We start from the raw sequence: 17129 nt of genomic DNA, 5'->3' as shown, positions 1-17129 counted from the left end.
AGTGCAAATTCGGGAAACCTGCGAAATCTTGTGCACGAAAACACATTTCAAGTACTTTCAACTGCCAATAGTGGAAATGCAACTTACAGTTCACATGAATGATGGGAAAAGCAAAAAGACACTGTGAATAAGGTAAGTAAAGAAAATTTATTGACGTAAACAAGCGTGAATGAGGTCAATGTAAATGTGCCGACCAAAAATTGTGCCGAAGTGTTTAGTAAAACAATACAAAATGATTCACACATTGTGAACTCCAATAACAACAAACTGTTTGTATTTTCAGACAGCCATGGTCATGGACTTGCGAGTAAACTAAAACATATTCGTGTGGTTTAGTGAAACCGGGAGCCCCACTTAGCAAAATAAAAAAAATGACTGCATCCGCAGAGGCAAAAAATCTGCACGATAATGACATCGTTGTACTTCTGGGAGGCGTAAACAACATCAACAAAAATGAAACAGCAAGTGCAACGCGTGATCTTAAACAGTGTCTGAAGAACCTCACTCACACTAACGTAATAATGGTCAATATTCCACATCGCTGTGATCTTGTAAGATGCTCATGTGTTAACAGGGAAATAAAAAGTGCCAACAATCAGTTTGCAATAATCTACAGACATTTTAAAAACATGAAATGCGTTGATATAAGCAATATTGGACGTAGATTCCACACGCAACACGGACTTTACCTGAATGGCTTGGGGAAAGACTATCTATCTGGCAAAGCTGATAACCAAGATGATAAAAAACCACCAAAATAAATTCAAAACCAAAACAATAATTGCATCACTGTCACCTGACTCCATAACGAAAACACTTCAAAAAAAGGTAAAAGCATTAGAACCATCATCAGCGCCAACAAAGCATGTAAAAAAAAAGGACAAAATGTTAACAGAAAGAACAATGCACAGCGATTTCAACGACAAAAGAACTACAGTTCCTCATCATCCAAATATTATTTTAGACAAAAACAAGAAAAACAAGAAGACTCTAAGCTTACAAGAAAACACAGCAGTAGTGGCAGAACCAACATTTGAAGTGTCAGAAACAGCATCACCATCCACAACAACAAATAGAAGGCTGTTGAGCAGAAGAAATGCTGAGCCGCCTCCTCATCAACGATTTTTTGTGTGTGGGCCTGAAGAAAAAGAAGGGACAACAGTAGGTAGTGTCAAGTGTCTCCTCCCTCCTGTCTCAAGACAGACTCCAGTGGATTCTCTGTCAGGTAACAGAACTAATAGAATGAAAAAGCAAGAGGAAGGCATCTCTTTCTTTCATCAAAATATAAGGGGCCTCTTAAACAAATCATATCAAACTTCTTATTAACGTTAATGAAAATGTGTGCTTAACTGAGCACCATGTTACTGATAAATGTGCCTTGCCATCTATAGTAAGTTATAGTTTAGTAACATACTACTGTAGGCAACGTAAAGAAAAGACAAAGGTGGAGGAGCAATTTATGTTAAGGATAGTGTAGCATACAAAGCTATAGATATTAAGAAATATTGTGTGGAACAACAATTTGAGGCATGTGCAACAGAAATAATAACTTAATTCTACACAATAATAGTGTTGACTGTCTACAGGGCTCCTTCAGCTGATAAAGACTTTTCTACATTTAATGGAACTCCTTCTGTCAGGGTTACTTTCAAAAGCAAAGGATTTGTAGTTTTAGGTGATTTCAATATAAACTTTATGACAGAAAATAAGAATAAAATTGACTCTAATGAGACTGTGATGACCTTACATAATCTGATATCAGTAATAAACTTCCCAACAAGAATTACATCCGAGTCCCAAACTATGATTGATAACATTTTTTTAGATGCAAGTAGACATCAGAATTATACTGTCAGGCAGGTTATAAGTGGGCTATCAGATCATGATGGACAAATTCTCACTCTTAATGATGTTAATCTGTTCAAAAAAGAATTTACTCAATGGAAATTCATAAGAGTAATGAATGAAGAGGCAAAAGAAACTTTCAACCATAGGTTGCAGCAAATGGATTGGTCTTTAGTATATAGCCATGATAATGTTGAAAATAAATTGAACTGTTTTATAAATGAATTCTGTGCTCTTTTTGAAGAAACATTTCCCAAGAAATGGGTCGGAAACAGTGCTTCCAATTCTGTAAGTAAGCCTTGGATTACAAAAGGTACAAAACAGTCATGGAAAACCAGAAGGGAAACTTATGTTGCAATAAGATTATGTAAAGATGTAGAAAAATGGGAACACTATAGGTTATACTGTGAAATTTTAAAGAAGGAAATCAAAAGCTCTGTATTACGAGAAGAAAATAGATAATTCTAATAATAAAACAAAAACAATTTGGAGCATTGCAAAAAAAGGAAGAGATACAACAAGCAAAGAAGACGTAAATAAAAATCTGATATGAAGGTACCCTAGTAGATAACCCCAAAACTGTGGCTGAGATTTTTAATAGACACTTCCTATCAGTAACTCGACAGATTGGTTGCAAGCCCTATGTTGATGACTCTTTGTCAAGCAGTATATTCAAACACAATTTCAGAAATGCACCTTAATCCTGTCACTGTAGAAGAAATTAAAAAAATCATCATGTCTCTAAGAAGTAAGAACTCTGCAGGGGTGGATAATGTATCCAGTAATTTATTGAAATATTCTTGTGTGTGGATACGGGACATTCTCTGTCATAGTTTTAATGCTTCCCTTCAGGAAGATGTTGTTCCCAGTACACTTAAGTATGTCATTGTGAAGCCCCTGTACAAAAAGGGCGCTAAAGCTGAACTAACTAACTATCGACCTATCTCTTTGCCGACAGCTTTCTCGGAAATTCTAGAACAGCTAGTACATGTAAGAATTACTGATCATCTCGTGAAGAATGGAGTTCTCAGCAAGAGCCAATTTGGCTTTCAAAAGGGCCATTCAACAGAAGATGCAGTCTATGCACTTGCAAATGAAGTCCTAGAAACCCTTAATGAAAAAATGCTAGCACTTTGTGTCTTCTGTGATTTATGCAAAGTGTTTGACTGTGTTGATCACCAGATTCTCTTGCAAAAAGCAAAATAAGTAGGAATAAGTGGTGTTGCAGGCAATTGGCTACAGTTGTACCTCCAACACAGAAAACAAAAAGTTGTCTTGAATAGCTCGGGTGGAGTATGTGATGTTTCCTCACTTTCTGAATGGAGTTCCATTACATGTGGAGAGCATCAGGCCTCAATTCTTGGGCCACTGTTATTCCTGGTTTTTATAAATGATCTACCATCATGTACAAGCCTCCCGTGTAAATTTACATTATTTGCTGCTGATACCACAATTTTTATGAGCAGTAGAAAAGATAGTAATCTTGAGGAACTCATTAATCACATACTCTCAGATGTGGTTAATTGGTTCAAGCTGAATGGTCTCTCATTAAATTCCAGTAAGACCAGCTTTATTCAGGTCTGTACAAAAAACAGAAAAAAAGAGAGAGAGATAAGTGTGACCTATGGTAATCAGCCAATAGAAAGAATGGAAACAACAAAATTTCTTGGAGTGCACATTGACAAGAAAATGAACTGGTCTTCACATATTTTAGATCTCTGTAAGAGGCTAGGCTCTGCTACATATGCTTTACGGGTTGTCACTACATGTGTTGAACCTAACACTGCAAAAGTGGAATACTACGGCTATTTTCACTCACTCGTGGAATACGGCATTATATTTTGGGGCAGCCAGCCATTAGCAAGGAAACTGTTCATTGCACAGAAGCGAGCTTTAAGAATTATATGTGGATTGCGCCCAAGAGACTCGTGTAGAAACAGCTTTCGAAAATTTAAAATATACACAACAACATGCCAATACATTTTTTTCTCTCATGTGTTTTGTTTGTATCTCAATCAAACAGTAATTATCATGAGCATAACACACAGAGGAAGAATGACATACACAGCGAGCATAGAAATTTGAGCTTGGAGCAAAAGAGTGTCCACTACACTGGAACAAAACTCTTCAATGCTCTTCCTTCTGAAATAAAGACAGAGATTCATAACAAGAGTAAGTTTAAGAAAGCACTACAAATATTTCTGCTAGAAAAAGCTTTTTACAGTCTAATGAATTTTTAACTAAATAAACTGTTAAATTTTAATATTATATAATACATGTTGACATAATGCCACTAAGAATGTTATTTAACTTGAGCTCTGTATCTGTGGGTGCTTTGTATCTGTTTTCTTTAGTGCTTTAATGTATTTTCTTTTTACAGTATTGCTGCTCAAAGATTTCACTGAATAAATTTTTATATAATTATGTACTCAAATGCTATAAGATTATCATATTGTATTTGTAAAAACTGACTCGTTCCATGTCCTTGTGAACCCAACACAGTTGGACCTATGGAACATGAAATAAATCAAATCAAATCATTGAAACCAAAAGATTTTATGACAACATGGTGTCTCAAATTACTGACATTTATAAAACATACATAATATAACTACTTTAAAATGTGGTGTAAACAAACATTTAAGGTAAAGGTTCCCATCATTGTACAAAATAATGGTCACAAGCTGGATAAAACCAATCTTTTGGGCATGATTGCAGTGACCTTCCTCAGAATCTATTAAAAGAGAATCTGTTTCTCCCCTGGAGCCACTGCAACCATGGCCACTACAATTGTTTTACCCAATCAGTGATTATTTTACATCATCATTCAGTCCTACACACACAAAACTGATGTTCACTGACTGACCTCTAAAGCTTCAGTAGTTACAGTCTTACACTACTACACAATCTGTAAAATAAGGAAAAGGTACCACTAATCTACAGTAGACTGATGCGAGGTGCATACACATGTGTGACAGAAAACAGTGTTCATTAGCTTTCGAGTTCTGGCCGTTTTTCTAGCAGAAAGTACACACATTCTCACACACAGACACTCAAACACACACTACTGTGGCCAAACCATACATTAATCTAACAAAACCAAAATCACAGATAGTTCCCGACTGTCCTTACAGTCAATATTAAATACAAAACTGCATGAATAGGTTAAAAAAAGAAAATGACTGACTGTTTTCATGAGTGTCATTAGAACTGATACCTTTTAGTGACTCACCTGCCAATCTGCTGAGCGAGTGTATTGGCACGACTTTTTGTTTGTGAAGAAGAATTTTCACTTCCCATGTAGCACGTCACGAGTAACCTGTTACAGAGCTCTTTAGGATCAGATGGAGTGTATTCTGGATCACAAACGATTTTGCGAACATCGGCAAGCACCTGTGGATCTGAAGATGCCAAACAGCTTACAATAAATAATAATTAAAGAGTAAGAGCTCAAATAGCTGCAAAAGAAGGAATTAAAACATATTTACTCCTCAAATATAAACATGTTAATTAGTATAGGACATTGCACTTCTGTCAATGCAAAAACATTTATGAAAAATAGCCATATAAAATAGATACTATTGTTTTGTGTCAAGTTGTGTTTTCCAAAATTATTGAATCTTTTTAATATCTAGATACGGAGAGAGAAACTGCTTCTCCAGATTGATTAATTGAAATGTAGAGTCCTCTGCTTATCTTTCAATATTGCAGCAACGTAAATAACAAATGAATTAATTGAAAGAAGCGGAAAATTCAAATATAACAGCTTCTCAAGTGAGGAGAAATTTGAATTATATTCGTATTTGGTCATTTAATTCACATTATATTTGTAAATTATGCTGAGCACATGGAAGATTGTTTTGTTAGTCAAGAATATATTTAATTAATTTTCTGTAAATTTCATTCAAGTTGACGTAACTTTCATATTTAACATCACTGTCACTGAGAGATTCAGTTTTAAAACCAATCTACTCAGGGTTCCATTGTGAAAACAATGGTTATGAATGTTTGAAATCTATCATCTCAATTACATAATTTAATTTTAATCCACTTGTCTTCTGCAAACACTGTTGCAACCATTACTGATTTCAAACCACAAGCCTGCAATTAGAATTTGCAATGAAAATAATGATTCAGTTCAATAGTATAATAATAATAATAATAATAATAATAATAATAATAATAATAATAATGTTTTCAGACAATGGAAAGTAAGGTAATATCTCACTATACAGTGTGTCCTCTAGAGGAATGGTCACCATTCAGGGATATGACAGGAACGATCATTTGATGCTAAAGTCTGTTAAACATGGACTCTAAAATGCGTACCTTAAGAGCTATGAGAACTTGTTTAGTAGCAAAGATGTGTTCCACATTAGTGAAGATGAACAAATGTTCACTCTTATGGTGTGCACTTTAGAGCTCATATTTACTAGCCTTTTTTGCTTTGAGTGACCGTTCATGTGCTATCATTGAAAACTGACCATATCTCCTGACACCATGTACATTACTTGATGCTCAACGTATTTGTAATCTGCCTGTAAGATACTGCTTGTCTTCCAACCAATGTCTTCCAGTACCATTCAATATTAGCAACCACTGTTGAAGAAATCCTTGATAAAGGGCTATTTTACAGTGCAACTGGATTGTGATATGATTTCAACATTGTCACACAAGTCAGATTCATTCATTCACACCATGTTCTGATATGCCATAATGAAGGGGAGTAATTTAATAATTCTCCTACCCAGAAAGCACAAGCTCATGCACAGAAGGGAGACAAGAGGAAATAAACATCAGACTAATAAAATATTACACATTATAATAACACAAACTAAGAGTAATTGCAGAAATCAACATATACTATTAATGAGGAATTCAAGAAATTATTTACAGCAGACTGACATAATGTGATACACAACCACAATTCCAAAACAATCTGTCTCAAATCTTTTGGGATAAACTTGCATATTCTCTGCAGATTTTCCATTACTTCTTTGAACTTTCTACCTAAGGTTGCTTAATTCTCAATGTAACATCACACTACAGCATGACTGTTTATGCATAAATTGAGATTCAAAACCATGGGAAGTATGTCCTTAAATTAATCATCTTTCAGTGTCTTTGAAAATCGAGAAACAGACATAAACCAAGTGAACAAGTGACAATAGCTATTACATCAATATCTAAATGGTGCTGTCTTTGATGGTAATTCAGACACAGATGTGGAGTATTAGTCACTGTTACCCTTAAATTCAGTTTATATGACTGAACACAAGCTTGGCACAATACTAACATCTACACAGCAATAATTTTTAGTGTTGTTCTATTCTGTTACCATTACAATAACAATTTCACTAGAATAGATTATGATCAGAAGTTGGACAATCTACTACACTCACTGATACATAGCAAACTGGATGGAGGTATGACAAAACAGAAAGTGATATTTTCAGTTCTGTTCTGTACATACAGAAGTGTTAGTAATGCAGTGAAAAAACTTCAAATCAAAGTAAAAGCAGGAAATTTGGGATATATTTACTACAAAAGTAGAACATGATATCCAAGGAAGACAGAAATTTGAATTTAAAATGATGAGACACCAATGAGAATAGAGAAGACATACAAACTAAAGAGATACATAAAAAACTGTTAGAATACTGCAAGGAATATGAGGAGGAGAGGATGAGGCAAACAGACACATAACAGAAAGAGGTTTGCATGGAAAATACGACAAATAGAGAAGGTGGTGGTTCAGAAACCAAAATACAATAATGCACAAAGACTTAGCATATTCAGAGCACCAAACAAAACTTAGAATTCAGGTTTCCTCTTTTTCTCAAGCAGATGTCAAGACAAGAAAAGAAATTCTTGATAAACGGAATTTTGTTATACTGAAATCTGTACTTACAAATTAAATGTAATAGCTAACAATGAAAGAACTAGCTTTACACTTCTGAAGTGGGTCAGCTTTTCAAGAAGCCTTCTTTTCTCACCAAAAATAACAGCAAATATTGTGTTAAGGTTTGTAAAATGGTCTATATTTTGTTTTGAGCAAAAGAATACAACTATAATCATCATCATATCTTGATGAACATGCTTAGGCTTTACCTGCATAGTAATACAGGGTATGTTTGTCAGGTTCACAACTGGATCCTCCAATTAAACTGATATGTTTCAGCATTCTCACTGCCATCTTCAGATGCTGAGAGGAACTGCTCAGGTGTCACAGCTGTTAACTCCTCCAAGGCCACAGAACCCTACTGTACCAGAAACCATCCCCTATTCCCCTTAGCAAAGTGCAAATACAGGACAACTGGTGTGTAATACTGGGAGGAGGGATATATTGCAATCAGGACAATTACCACTAAATCCACTTTCAGCCATGTTATAGTAGCCAAGAGGCAATACATGTTAAAACAGAGCTCCATGTCTTGCTTCAAGGAAACCCAATCAATAAGATAATGTGTTAACTAATAGTTTAATCCCTAACACCTTCTTAAGGGCACTGTACCAATACACAGATGTGCCAGCAACTACCTACATATCCTCATGTTTCACCAACAGCCCTCTGCAAACCATGCTCGACCAAGGTGGATTTTTCTGGTTGTTGGTGTCTGATGTGGTGATCATTATCTGTATGCCTATACTGGACTGTACAAATTGTTTGGCTTATATAAGCTTTGCTACAGAAACAGAGAATCTTATACACCTGGTCTTCCTTGGCAACAAATTATCCTTAACAGTGATAAGAAGTGTTCTAGTTCTGGCTGGTGGACAGAACAAAGTCTTGATATCAATTTTTTTTTAAATCCTCCAAATTTTGGAAGAGAGACTCCCAGCACAAGTGAGAAAAGCAACTGTTCCACATGCATCTTCATGTGTTTCTGGTGACTGTCCACACTCCAAGGTATGACAAATCTGCTTATCAGAGTAACCATTCTGAATGAGGTTAAGTACAGGACTATCTCATTGTGGAAGTTGTTTGTCATCAATAAAAGGTCATCTTGATACAGTTTGCTAGTGACGCAGCAGTGGTCGCTAAAATGGAAGACATGCTACTTTACAGTCAAGGAACCTGTACTGTATGACAACTTTAATATGCAATGAAACAAAAATAAAATTAAGGTGATGGTAAGCATAGCATGTGGACATGTTGGATGGCTAAATGTTAAACATGGACAAGAGACTCTCTATGAAGTATATGACATTTGTTATCCTGGAAGAAGAACAAATAAAGAACAAAGACCCAAGAGTGACATACAAGGACTAGAAAGTATTGCATGGCGACTGACAGGAATTAAGAATTGTATCAAACCAATCTTAGTGTTGGTGACAAACAATAACTACATTCAGACTGAGTAGGCACTGCACATACAACACACTTCTTTTACAACTGAATGAGAAATAAACATAAGTCAACAGACACACTCATTTACTACTACTTTATTACCCAAAATTTCCAGTATAATTTATGGGAAAATGCTGTACAATATATTAGAACTGCAGACCACCACATTTTTAAAATACAATTAAATTCACAATCAAGATTCCAAAATTGTAATATTATGAAAAACAGAATGAAAGTAAGGGAAACTTCACATTTTTGCCAAACTCTGATGATATGTTACCTCAACTGATGTTCAGATAAAAAAATTGGAAATGCCATGTGGCTAGGGCCTCCCGTCAGGTAGACTGTTCGCCTGGTGCAAATCTTTTGAGTTGACGCCACGTTGGCAACTTGGGTGTCGATGTGGATGAAATGATGATGATAAGGACAAAACACAACACCCAATCCCTGAGCGGAGAAAATCTCTGACCCAGCCGGGAATCGAACCCGGGCTGTTAGGTATGACATTCCGTCGTGCTGACCACTCTGCTACCAGAGGGGCGGATGATGTTCAGGTGATTAATACTCAGTGCTGTAAGTGGGAACAGAGGTATTCACAACATTTTACATACACAAATAACCAAATTTTTGTGAGAGAATATTTTGAAATACATTTAAGCAGCCTAAAAATACCACACATACTAACTGAGCAGGTTCCAGCAGTTATATGAAGACTAAGATACCTGCACAGGACAGATTGGCATGGAGGGTTGAATGAATCCAGTGTTTTGACTGAAGAACAACATGAAACTGATCAATATCACAAGTCAATAACCTTTAGTGCTACAATTTTCACAAAACATGAAGCTGAATTTACAGTTCTCTTTTTGAGGCAACAATGCATCTGCATAAGACATGCTCTGCTAAAGACATTTTTAAACTACCCATATCATCTTAGCATCACTAATTTGGCACTCCAAGTGGCATAGTGGCTGAATATCAATGACACTGTATATACACAACAGCAATGCCAAAACTTCCTGGCAGATGGAAACTGCGTGTCCTTTCACAGACAAGTGCTCCACTAACTGGGCTATCCAAGCATGACTCATGACCCACTTTCACTACTTAATTTGTCAGATCCTCTCTCTTATCTTCCAAACTTCGTAAAAGTTCTCTTACATACATTGTGAGATAAGCACTGCTGGAAAAAAGGGTACAGTGGAGAAATGGCTTAACCACAGCCTAGGGGATTGTTACCAGAATTAATTTTCACTCCGTAGCAGAGTGAATGCTGATCTGATTTCAAATATTAAAAGAAAAAAAAAATTGTTGAACAAGAATATATATCAAGTTTTTATGACGTCATTATCTCTTGTTGATGTATATCTTGACTTGTTCCACATTCCAGAACATTCTCCTCCTTTATGGAATCTACAGAACACTATGAATGAACAAACCTGATTGGTTTTGGAATGAAAAACGCACTTTTGACTTCCTTTTTTGAGGGGGGTGGGGGGGGGGGGGGTTGTTAGTACCAACAACCAATATCTCCCTGTGTTACAGAATGCCTAGAGGCAGCAGAAAAAACACTGTGCTACCAACAGTAAAAAGTAGGTCCCTTCAGTTTTTCTAGATTTTTCTTTAGGTAAACACTACATATTTACTGATACACAATTACAACTGGTATCTACCATCCCATAACTGCACCCAAATTTTTTTTTGACAGGTAACTGTAACTTAGTATATCTGAGACTTGCCTCCTTTTTGTACAGCCGAAACTACCTGCGTACACATTGAGTAAACAATGCAGGCACAGCTGGAAGAATCAACACCGCCACTAAGAGGCAGGAAGAAGCCACCTTGGCCGGACCTCCTAAATGAGAAAAAATTAAAAAATCAGAAATACAACACATAAAGGTAAACCTATAATGAAAAATTTCTTAAGGAAAATTAGGTAGAAACAATAATCTACACTTGTTTCACGTTTCACCTTCTTATCATTCCACAATGTCCCCTATATTTAAACATCTCAGTTTTTGATGTTTCTATGTTAATTTTTCTGCTAAAATTTTCCCCCACGTATTTCCCCTAACGTCAAACAGGCATTCTTCGATTACAATGTCCAGGCTGTTTCAGGGGGAACCGTTAACATTTTAGGAGAGGGTAATGCAGACCATTTCGAATAAAACATTCCATGTAATGTGTCCAATTTTTATTTGTTACAGAAATACAGTATGAATCAAACAAAATAAGTCATAGAATGTGTAGCACAGGTGAGTGATTAAGTTCAAAACTGATATTCATAAATTCCAGCTCCAAGTTTTGTAGCTCATCCGAGGTTGTCTTTTTATTTTTTTATGAGAGCAGCACTATTCATAATCTGAACAATCACTACAGACAAAATACTTGATAGTAAGGTCACATGACCTGGGCAGCCAAGAAATTTAAGCATTTCCACTGATCCATATTCTGAGAGATCTTAGGTTTAGATTGTGTGTCACTAGAATGTGCAGTGGTCCCTTCATGTTGGAAGAATGTACCCAGCTTGTAGCCATAGTAACCTCTTCCAATAATTTAGGAAGCTAGTTTTCAACCAAATGTAGGTAATGGGGCTCTGGAAGACAAACCAGTAACACAACAGGCCCAATCTACCATACTACACTACGTATTTCAGACCCCCTTCATAGGCTAATCAGTTCACCAGACTGGTTGTAAGGACCAGCCCATCCACAGCTCTCACTAGTACAACTACATGTGGCAACTAACAACTGTCTGGTGGATTTGGCCTGCTGTGAGCCCATTAGCATTGCAGTGTACTGATAGACTGTGGTTTTGCAAACATCTGGATAAGCATACATTTACTACTGGTGGAACACATATGGATTTACTGCTCATACACAAGTGGATGGGTCTACTGATCAATCGACATATAGATAGTGGTCTCTACATAGATGCATTCTTGAAAATTTTTCTCCAAAAAAGCATTTGGGTTTTTGTCAGGCAACCAGGGTGCGTTACAAATGTTACCAGTATAATCGCAGGTGAAAGTGGTTTCATCAGTAAAAAGTATTAATGAGATTATTTGATGATTTGAAATCAGCTGACACCAAATTTCAATTGTCTTCTTTCACCTCTTCCTTGAAGGTGTTGAATCTGCTGTAAATGATAAGCATAGAGTCCATGCATATGTAATGTCTGTTATATTCCTGCATGTGGAACTCTTGATTTGTGTAGGAATTTTGTATGTGCTTGTTGAAGGAGTGTGTTCTACTAACTGATTATCTTCTACTTCATCCACACAGTGTTAAATTACACATTCAGATGAAATATGACTGAAGGGCACTGCACAAGTCTTATGCAGTTTAGTGAAAACAAGTGAACACTCTAGGTTGACTGGGAATTAAGGAACTAAAGTTGACCATCAGTCCCTTGGTCAAGAGGCAGTTCATCTACAGTTAGTGACATCACACAAAAATTTGACTCAGTTAGAGAAGTATAAAGGAACAGGAAAATCAAGAGCCTGAAAGCAATATTGATGACAGAGCTGAGGCATAATTTAAAAGGACGTAAAAGTATATGGGACGGATGGGCTAGTACAAATGTCAGAGCAAATGAGGGATCTGCCAGGGTCATCTACAACAAGAGAAAAGTCACCTGCACTCAACCACATGACAACACAAGTGAAAGAGAAGATAGTGAGCCTTTTAATTGGGAGATTAGTAATAGTGAATGTAAGAAGGTTAAAAACCTAAGAGACATTAGCCATTCCGACAATTATAAAATAAGACGAGAATAATAATTAGGTTGCAGGTGCGTCAGGCCAGGTGAGTGACCCCTGGGGCTCTGCATGAGATGGGGCTCATCCCCTCACAGCCATCCCATCCCTGAACCATTACAGTCAAAGAGGGGTATAGCATCAAAATGCTATCTCTAAAAAAGACAACAGAATGGGGTAGAAAAAAAAGGGCTAACCATGTCTAAAAGCAGTTAAAACTTACCACAGCAGCTGGCAAAGGTGGTGCAGTTGAGGATCCTCACACCTAGAATGCTACAGGAGACACACCAATACCAAACAACCTCACCCAACCCAGAAAGTAGTTTAAAACATTATATTTGAGAATTCAAACCACTTTCCATGAAGAAAATGGAGAATCAGTTCAACTGCCTGTGAATTGTCTGTGAATATTAGGAAGCAAAGAATCCAGAAAACTATACTTAGCATGGAGAGCCAGGAGGAGGGGGTATTCCACCTGAATGTGAGTTCTGCAAGCACAGTATAGGGCTGGTTTGTTATATAAAATAAATCTATTGGTTAATCTGGTATGATCAAAGCTGAGGCCACATAGGATGGTGGACTACTCCTGGGAGCAACAGGAGGAGGATCACACACCAATAGCAGGAGTCTCCTTTATAGCATGGCATTTATTACACGGGACAATAGCCCACCAGATTTTCCATCTCCGAATGATGAGAGGTCTTATATGCACCTAAAAACAGGCACGTGGGGTAGTCAAAACAAATTATGGGTGAGTAACCACTTCTCTAGCCAAATAACTGGCCAGTTCATTCCCTGGGATGTCCACAACTTTGGATCCAGAGAAAGATAACTGAGCAGGCAGTACAACTAACGTCAAAGAGTAACATCAATCAATAGCCTGCAGATTGCGCATTGAGTCATTACAAATGAAAATGTGGCTGAAGGAGGTTTGTTCAACTAAACTTAAGCCATCAACTCTGCTATAAAGCAGCAACAAATGTTGTTCTGACTGGTAGGCAATGTGTATTCCACCCTAACCATGATTTTAGAATCTCCAGCGTAAATGATAGTAGGACCCTGATACTCCTGTAGAACTGAGTGGAACAGCACTGGAAGCACATGCGGTGACAATCTTTAGGACCTTGAAATAGATCAGTTCTAATTTGTGGTTCAGGTACTAGCAAAGGCAGGGGATGGGGCAGTTATGTGGCAAAGCATGGGGAGCACATTCTAAGGAGATTAGGTGAAGGTCTCCAAGGGATATTCCAACCGGCAATTCCACATAAAGCCAGGTATCAGGGGGATTAATGACCCTTGTATGCAAAAAGGTTTTGATACACTGGATGATCAGGAAGTTGTCAGATGATGACTGAACAAGTGAACATGAGTTGTATCATTGGAAATAATGAGGAAAGAGCCCCTCCCACCTCCCACCATTTGGCAAGGAGACTGTATGGGATTAGTCCTGAAGGTGCATGTGCAGAGTCTTATTCTATAATGATGGACTGGAGCCAATGGTTTCTGAGCTGAATGTGCAGCCGAATCATAAATATGGCATCCATAGTTCAGGTAAGACGAGACTAGGATCTATATGGAGAAGAGTAGCATTACCTGTACACCAAGAGGCATGGGAAAGGAAGTAGAGAGCATTAAGCTTTTGCATGCTGTCAGTCTTAATTGACAAACATGGGGCACCCATATCAGCTTTTTACCAGTGAGGTGTCCCAAAAGTCGGGATTGTGTAATAATGTCCAAGAACTGAGTATCCATCTATAGGTCTTTGTCAGGATGGACAGTGGTATGGTGACAGAAATGCATCACTTGAGTTTTTGCAGGAGACAACTGGAAGTCATGAGAAAGGGTCTGAGCGGATGCCCAAGTCATCAACGTACAGTGCATGGTTAAGCAGCAGTCTGACAGAGCTCACTAGCTCATTGACGGAGATGAGGAACAGTGTAATACTCAGTAAAGTGCCCTGCATGATTCTGTTCTCTTAGACCAGTGTGGAGGTGAATAATTTTCCAATTCTAAAACAACTCATGGGACAAAAATTTATGAAGAAAAGTTCGTAGGGATCCTTCAAAGCCCCAGTCATGAAGGGCAAGTAAAATGTGATTCTGGAGTGTCATATGACTTACGTAAGTCAAAAAAGACTGCAATGAGGTGTTGGTATTTAGAAAAGCCTATCAAATTGTTGATTCCAACCTAACCAGATGGTCAATTGCAGAACGCCTCTCTTCGAAATCACGCAGATACCGGGGAAAAAGGCTTTACAATTCAATAACATAGCATAATCACTGGGCTACCTTCCTTTCTGGTACTTTGCAGAGTATGCTGGTGAGGCTAAATGGTCAGTAGTTGTCAATGGATGTGGGGTTTTTGCTTGGCTTAAGTATTAAGATGATGGTAATGTTTCACCACTGTGACGGGGAAACACCTTCTACCCAAATACTATTGGAGACGCTAGGTAACTGAGTCTTTGAGTACAAGCCAAATGTTGGATTACTTCATTAAGAGTCTAGTTAGAGGCTGGGTATATTGTGTGATGAGTCATGAGCCTGAAGCAATTCCCAATCTGTGAAAGGTTTATTATATAATTAGGCACGACAGGAAGTATAGGACAAGGAGATGTCCTCAACCTATCTTTTATTCATTTGAAAGACTGTGGAGCTTGGTACATACATGGGAAGAAGAGACATACATTTCGAAGGAAAGGAAAGTTGCTACTCACCATATAGCGGAGATGCCGAGTCGCAGATAGGCACAACAAGAAGACCGTCACATATAGAGCTTTCGGCCAGTAAAGCCTTAAACACACACACACACACACACACACACACACACACACACACACACACACACACACACACACACACACACACAAACACACAAAATTGCAGTCTCAAGAAACTGAAACCACACTGTAGCAGTGGGGTTTCAGTTGCCTGAGACTGCAGTTGTGTGTGCGAGTTGCGTTTGCGTGTGTGCATGTGTGAATTTTTGACGAAGGCCTCACTGGCCAATAAGCTCTGTTGTGACAGTCTTTTTGTTGTACTTACCTGCAACTCAGCATCTCTGCTATATGGTGAGTAGCAATTTTTTTCATAATATCGTTACATTCCATCCTGGATTTTCCATTGTTTAATTTTATTTGGTGAATTTTTTCAGTATTATATCAAACACATTGAGAATGACATGAGTCTTATGTAGTACAGGTGACACAGACCAGAGGTAATCAGGCCTAGTTTCCACTGCACTGCTACACAGACACCACGTTGCTATGTGCTGTCTACAGCCGGGCCATTGGATCAGGGCCAGGAGCCAGCGTCAGGTGGCCCTTACTCCCTCCACACCCCCAGCTTCAAAACTGGGGTCACAGTGACACGACCAACCAGTTTCCCTTCCTCGGCTTCATTCCTAGCTGTAGCATCACGTAGAGCCAGCTTCAGTGGGCCCGGAGGATGGAGCAATTTACGTATAACTTCCTTCACCGCACCTCAGCAAACTCTGCTGTCTCTCTCCTCTCCTGCCCACTTGTTTACACAATATTTGGCGCCAGGAGGCTAGGATCTGTAACTGGAGCCATACCGAGGTGATTCTGCACCCCTGGCAGAATTGCCCAAGCAGCGATGCCGCAGCCACAGTAGTGCCAAAAGCTGATATTTCATCTGAGCTTCAAAATATTGGAGGCAATCTGTGACCTTAAATCCCTGTATTTTGCATTCACTGAGTAGGTTAGCACACTTCAGGAGTCAGGGAGGGTGGTCATTCCTGCAACTGATACAGACAGATGATAGCGCACATGGTTAATTTTTGTCAAGTGGTCAGCCAAAGCCTCCACAAACTGTGGTCACATGTGCACTGGGAAGGCGTATGTACGAAACACTGGCATTTAAAGCACCATAGCAGGGGTGTGAAATATGGGTTCGCAATGCAGTGATAACACGATTTTGATCTTCTCTGGAAGCAAATCCCCATATTATTGTCTGGTGAGTCTCCATGTCCACAATGAATGGTGAGTCTCCATGCCCACAATGAATGAAGTGGATCCTCCACCTCATCAAGTGGTCATGCAGTTCTTCGTCCATTTGTATTTTTCATTTCTGGTGAAAAATTAATCATGTACTATGTTGTGGTTTTCATGGGGTACCATGGTAACAGGCACATCACAAAGTTGTTTACAAAAGAATAACA

At 38.1% G+C, this 17129-nt stretch overlaps 1 protein-coding gene across 1 annotated transcript in view; it reads right to left on the bottom strand.

Annotated features, from left to right (window-relative positions):
* The window catches only part of LOC126174924 (glutamine-dependent NAD(+) synthetase), a 239696-nt gene that overhangs the window by 106062 nt on the left and 116505 nt on the right, over positions 1-17129 (bottom strand). Inside the window, exons 9-10 of the mRNA XM_049921364.1 lie at positions 10936-11051; positions 5078-5246 (exon numbers count right to left, since the gene is read on the bottom strand). Coding sequence (XP_049777321.1) covers positions 5078-5246; positions 10936-11051 — 285 coding nt within the window. The remainder of the gene's footprint in view (positions 1-5077; positions 5247-10935; positions 11052-17129) is intronic.

This window comes from Schistocerca cancellata, chromosome 3 (genome assembly GCF_023864275.1).
Source record: "Schistocerca cancellata isolate TAMUIC-IGC-003103 chromosome 3, iqSchCanc2.1, whole genome shotgun sequence".
In the NCBI taxonomy this organism is placed as follows: domain Eukaryota; kingdom Metazoa; phylum Arthropoda; class Insecta; order Orthoptera; family Acrididae; genus Schistocerca; species Schistocerca cancellata.
Note: the sequence above shows the minus strand (reverse complement) of the source record. Positions and strands in the feature narration are given on the sequence as shown.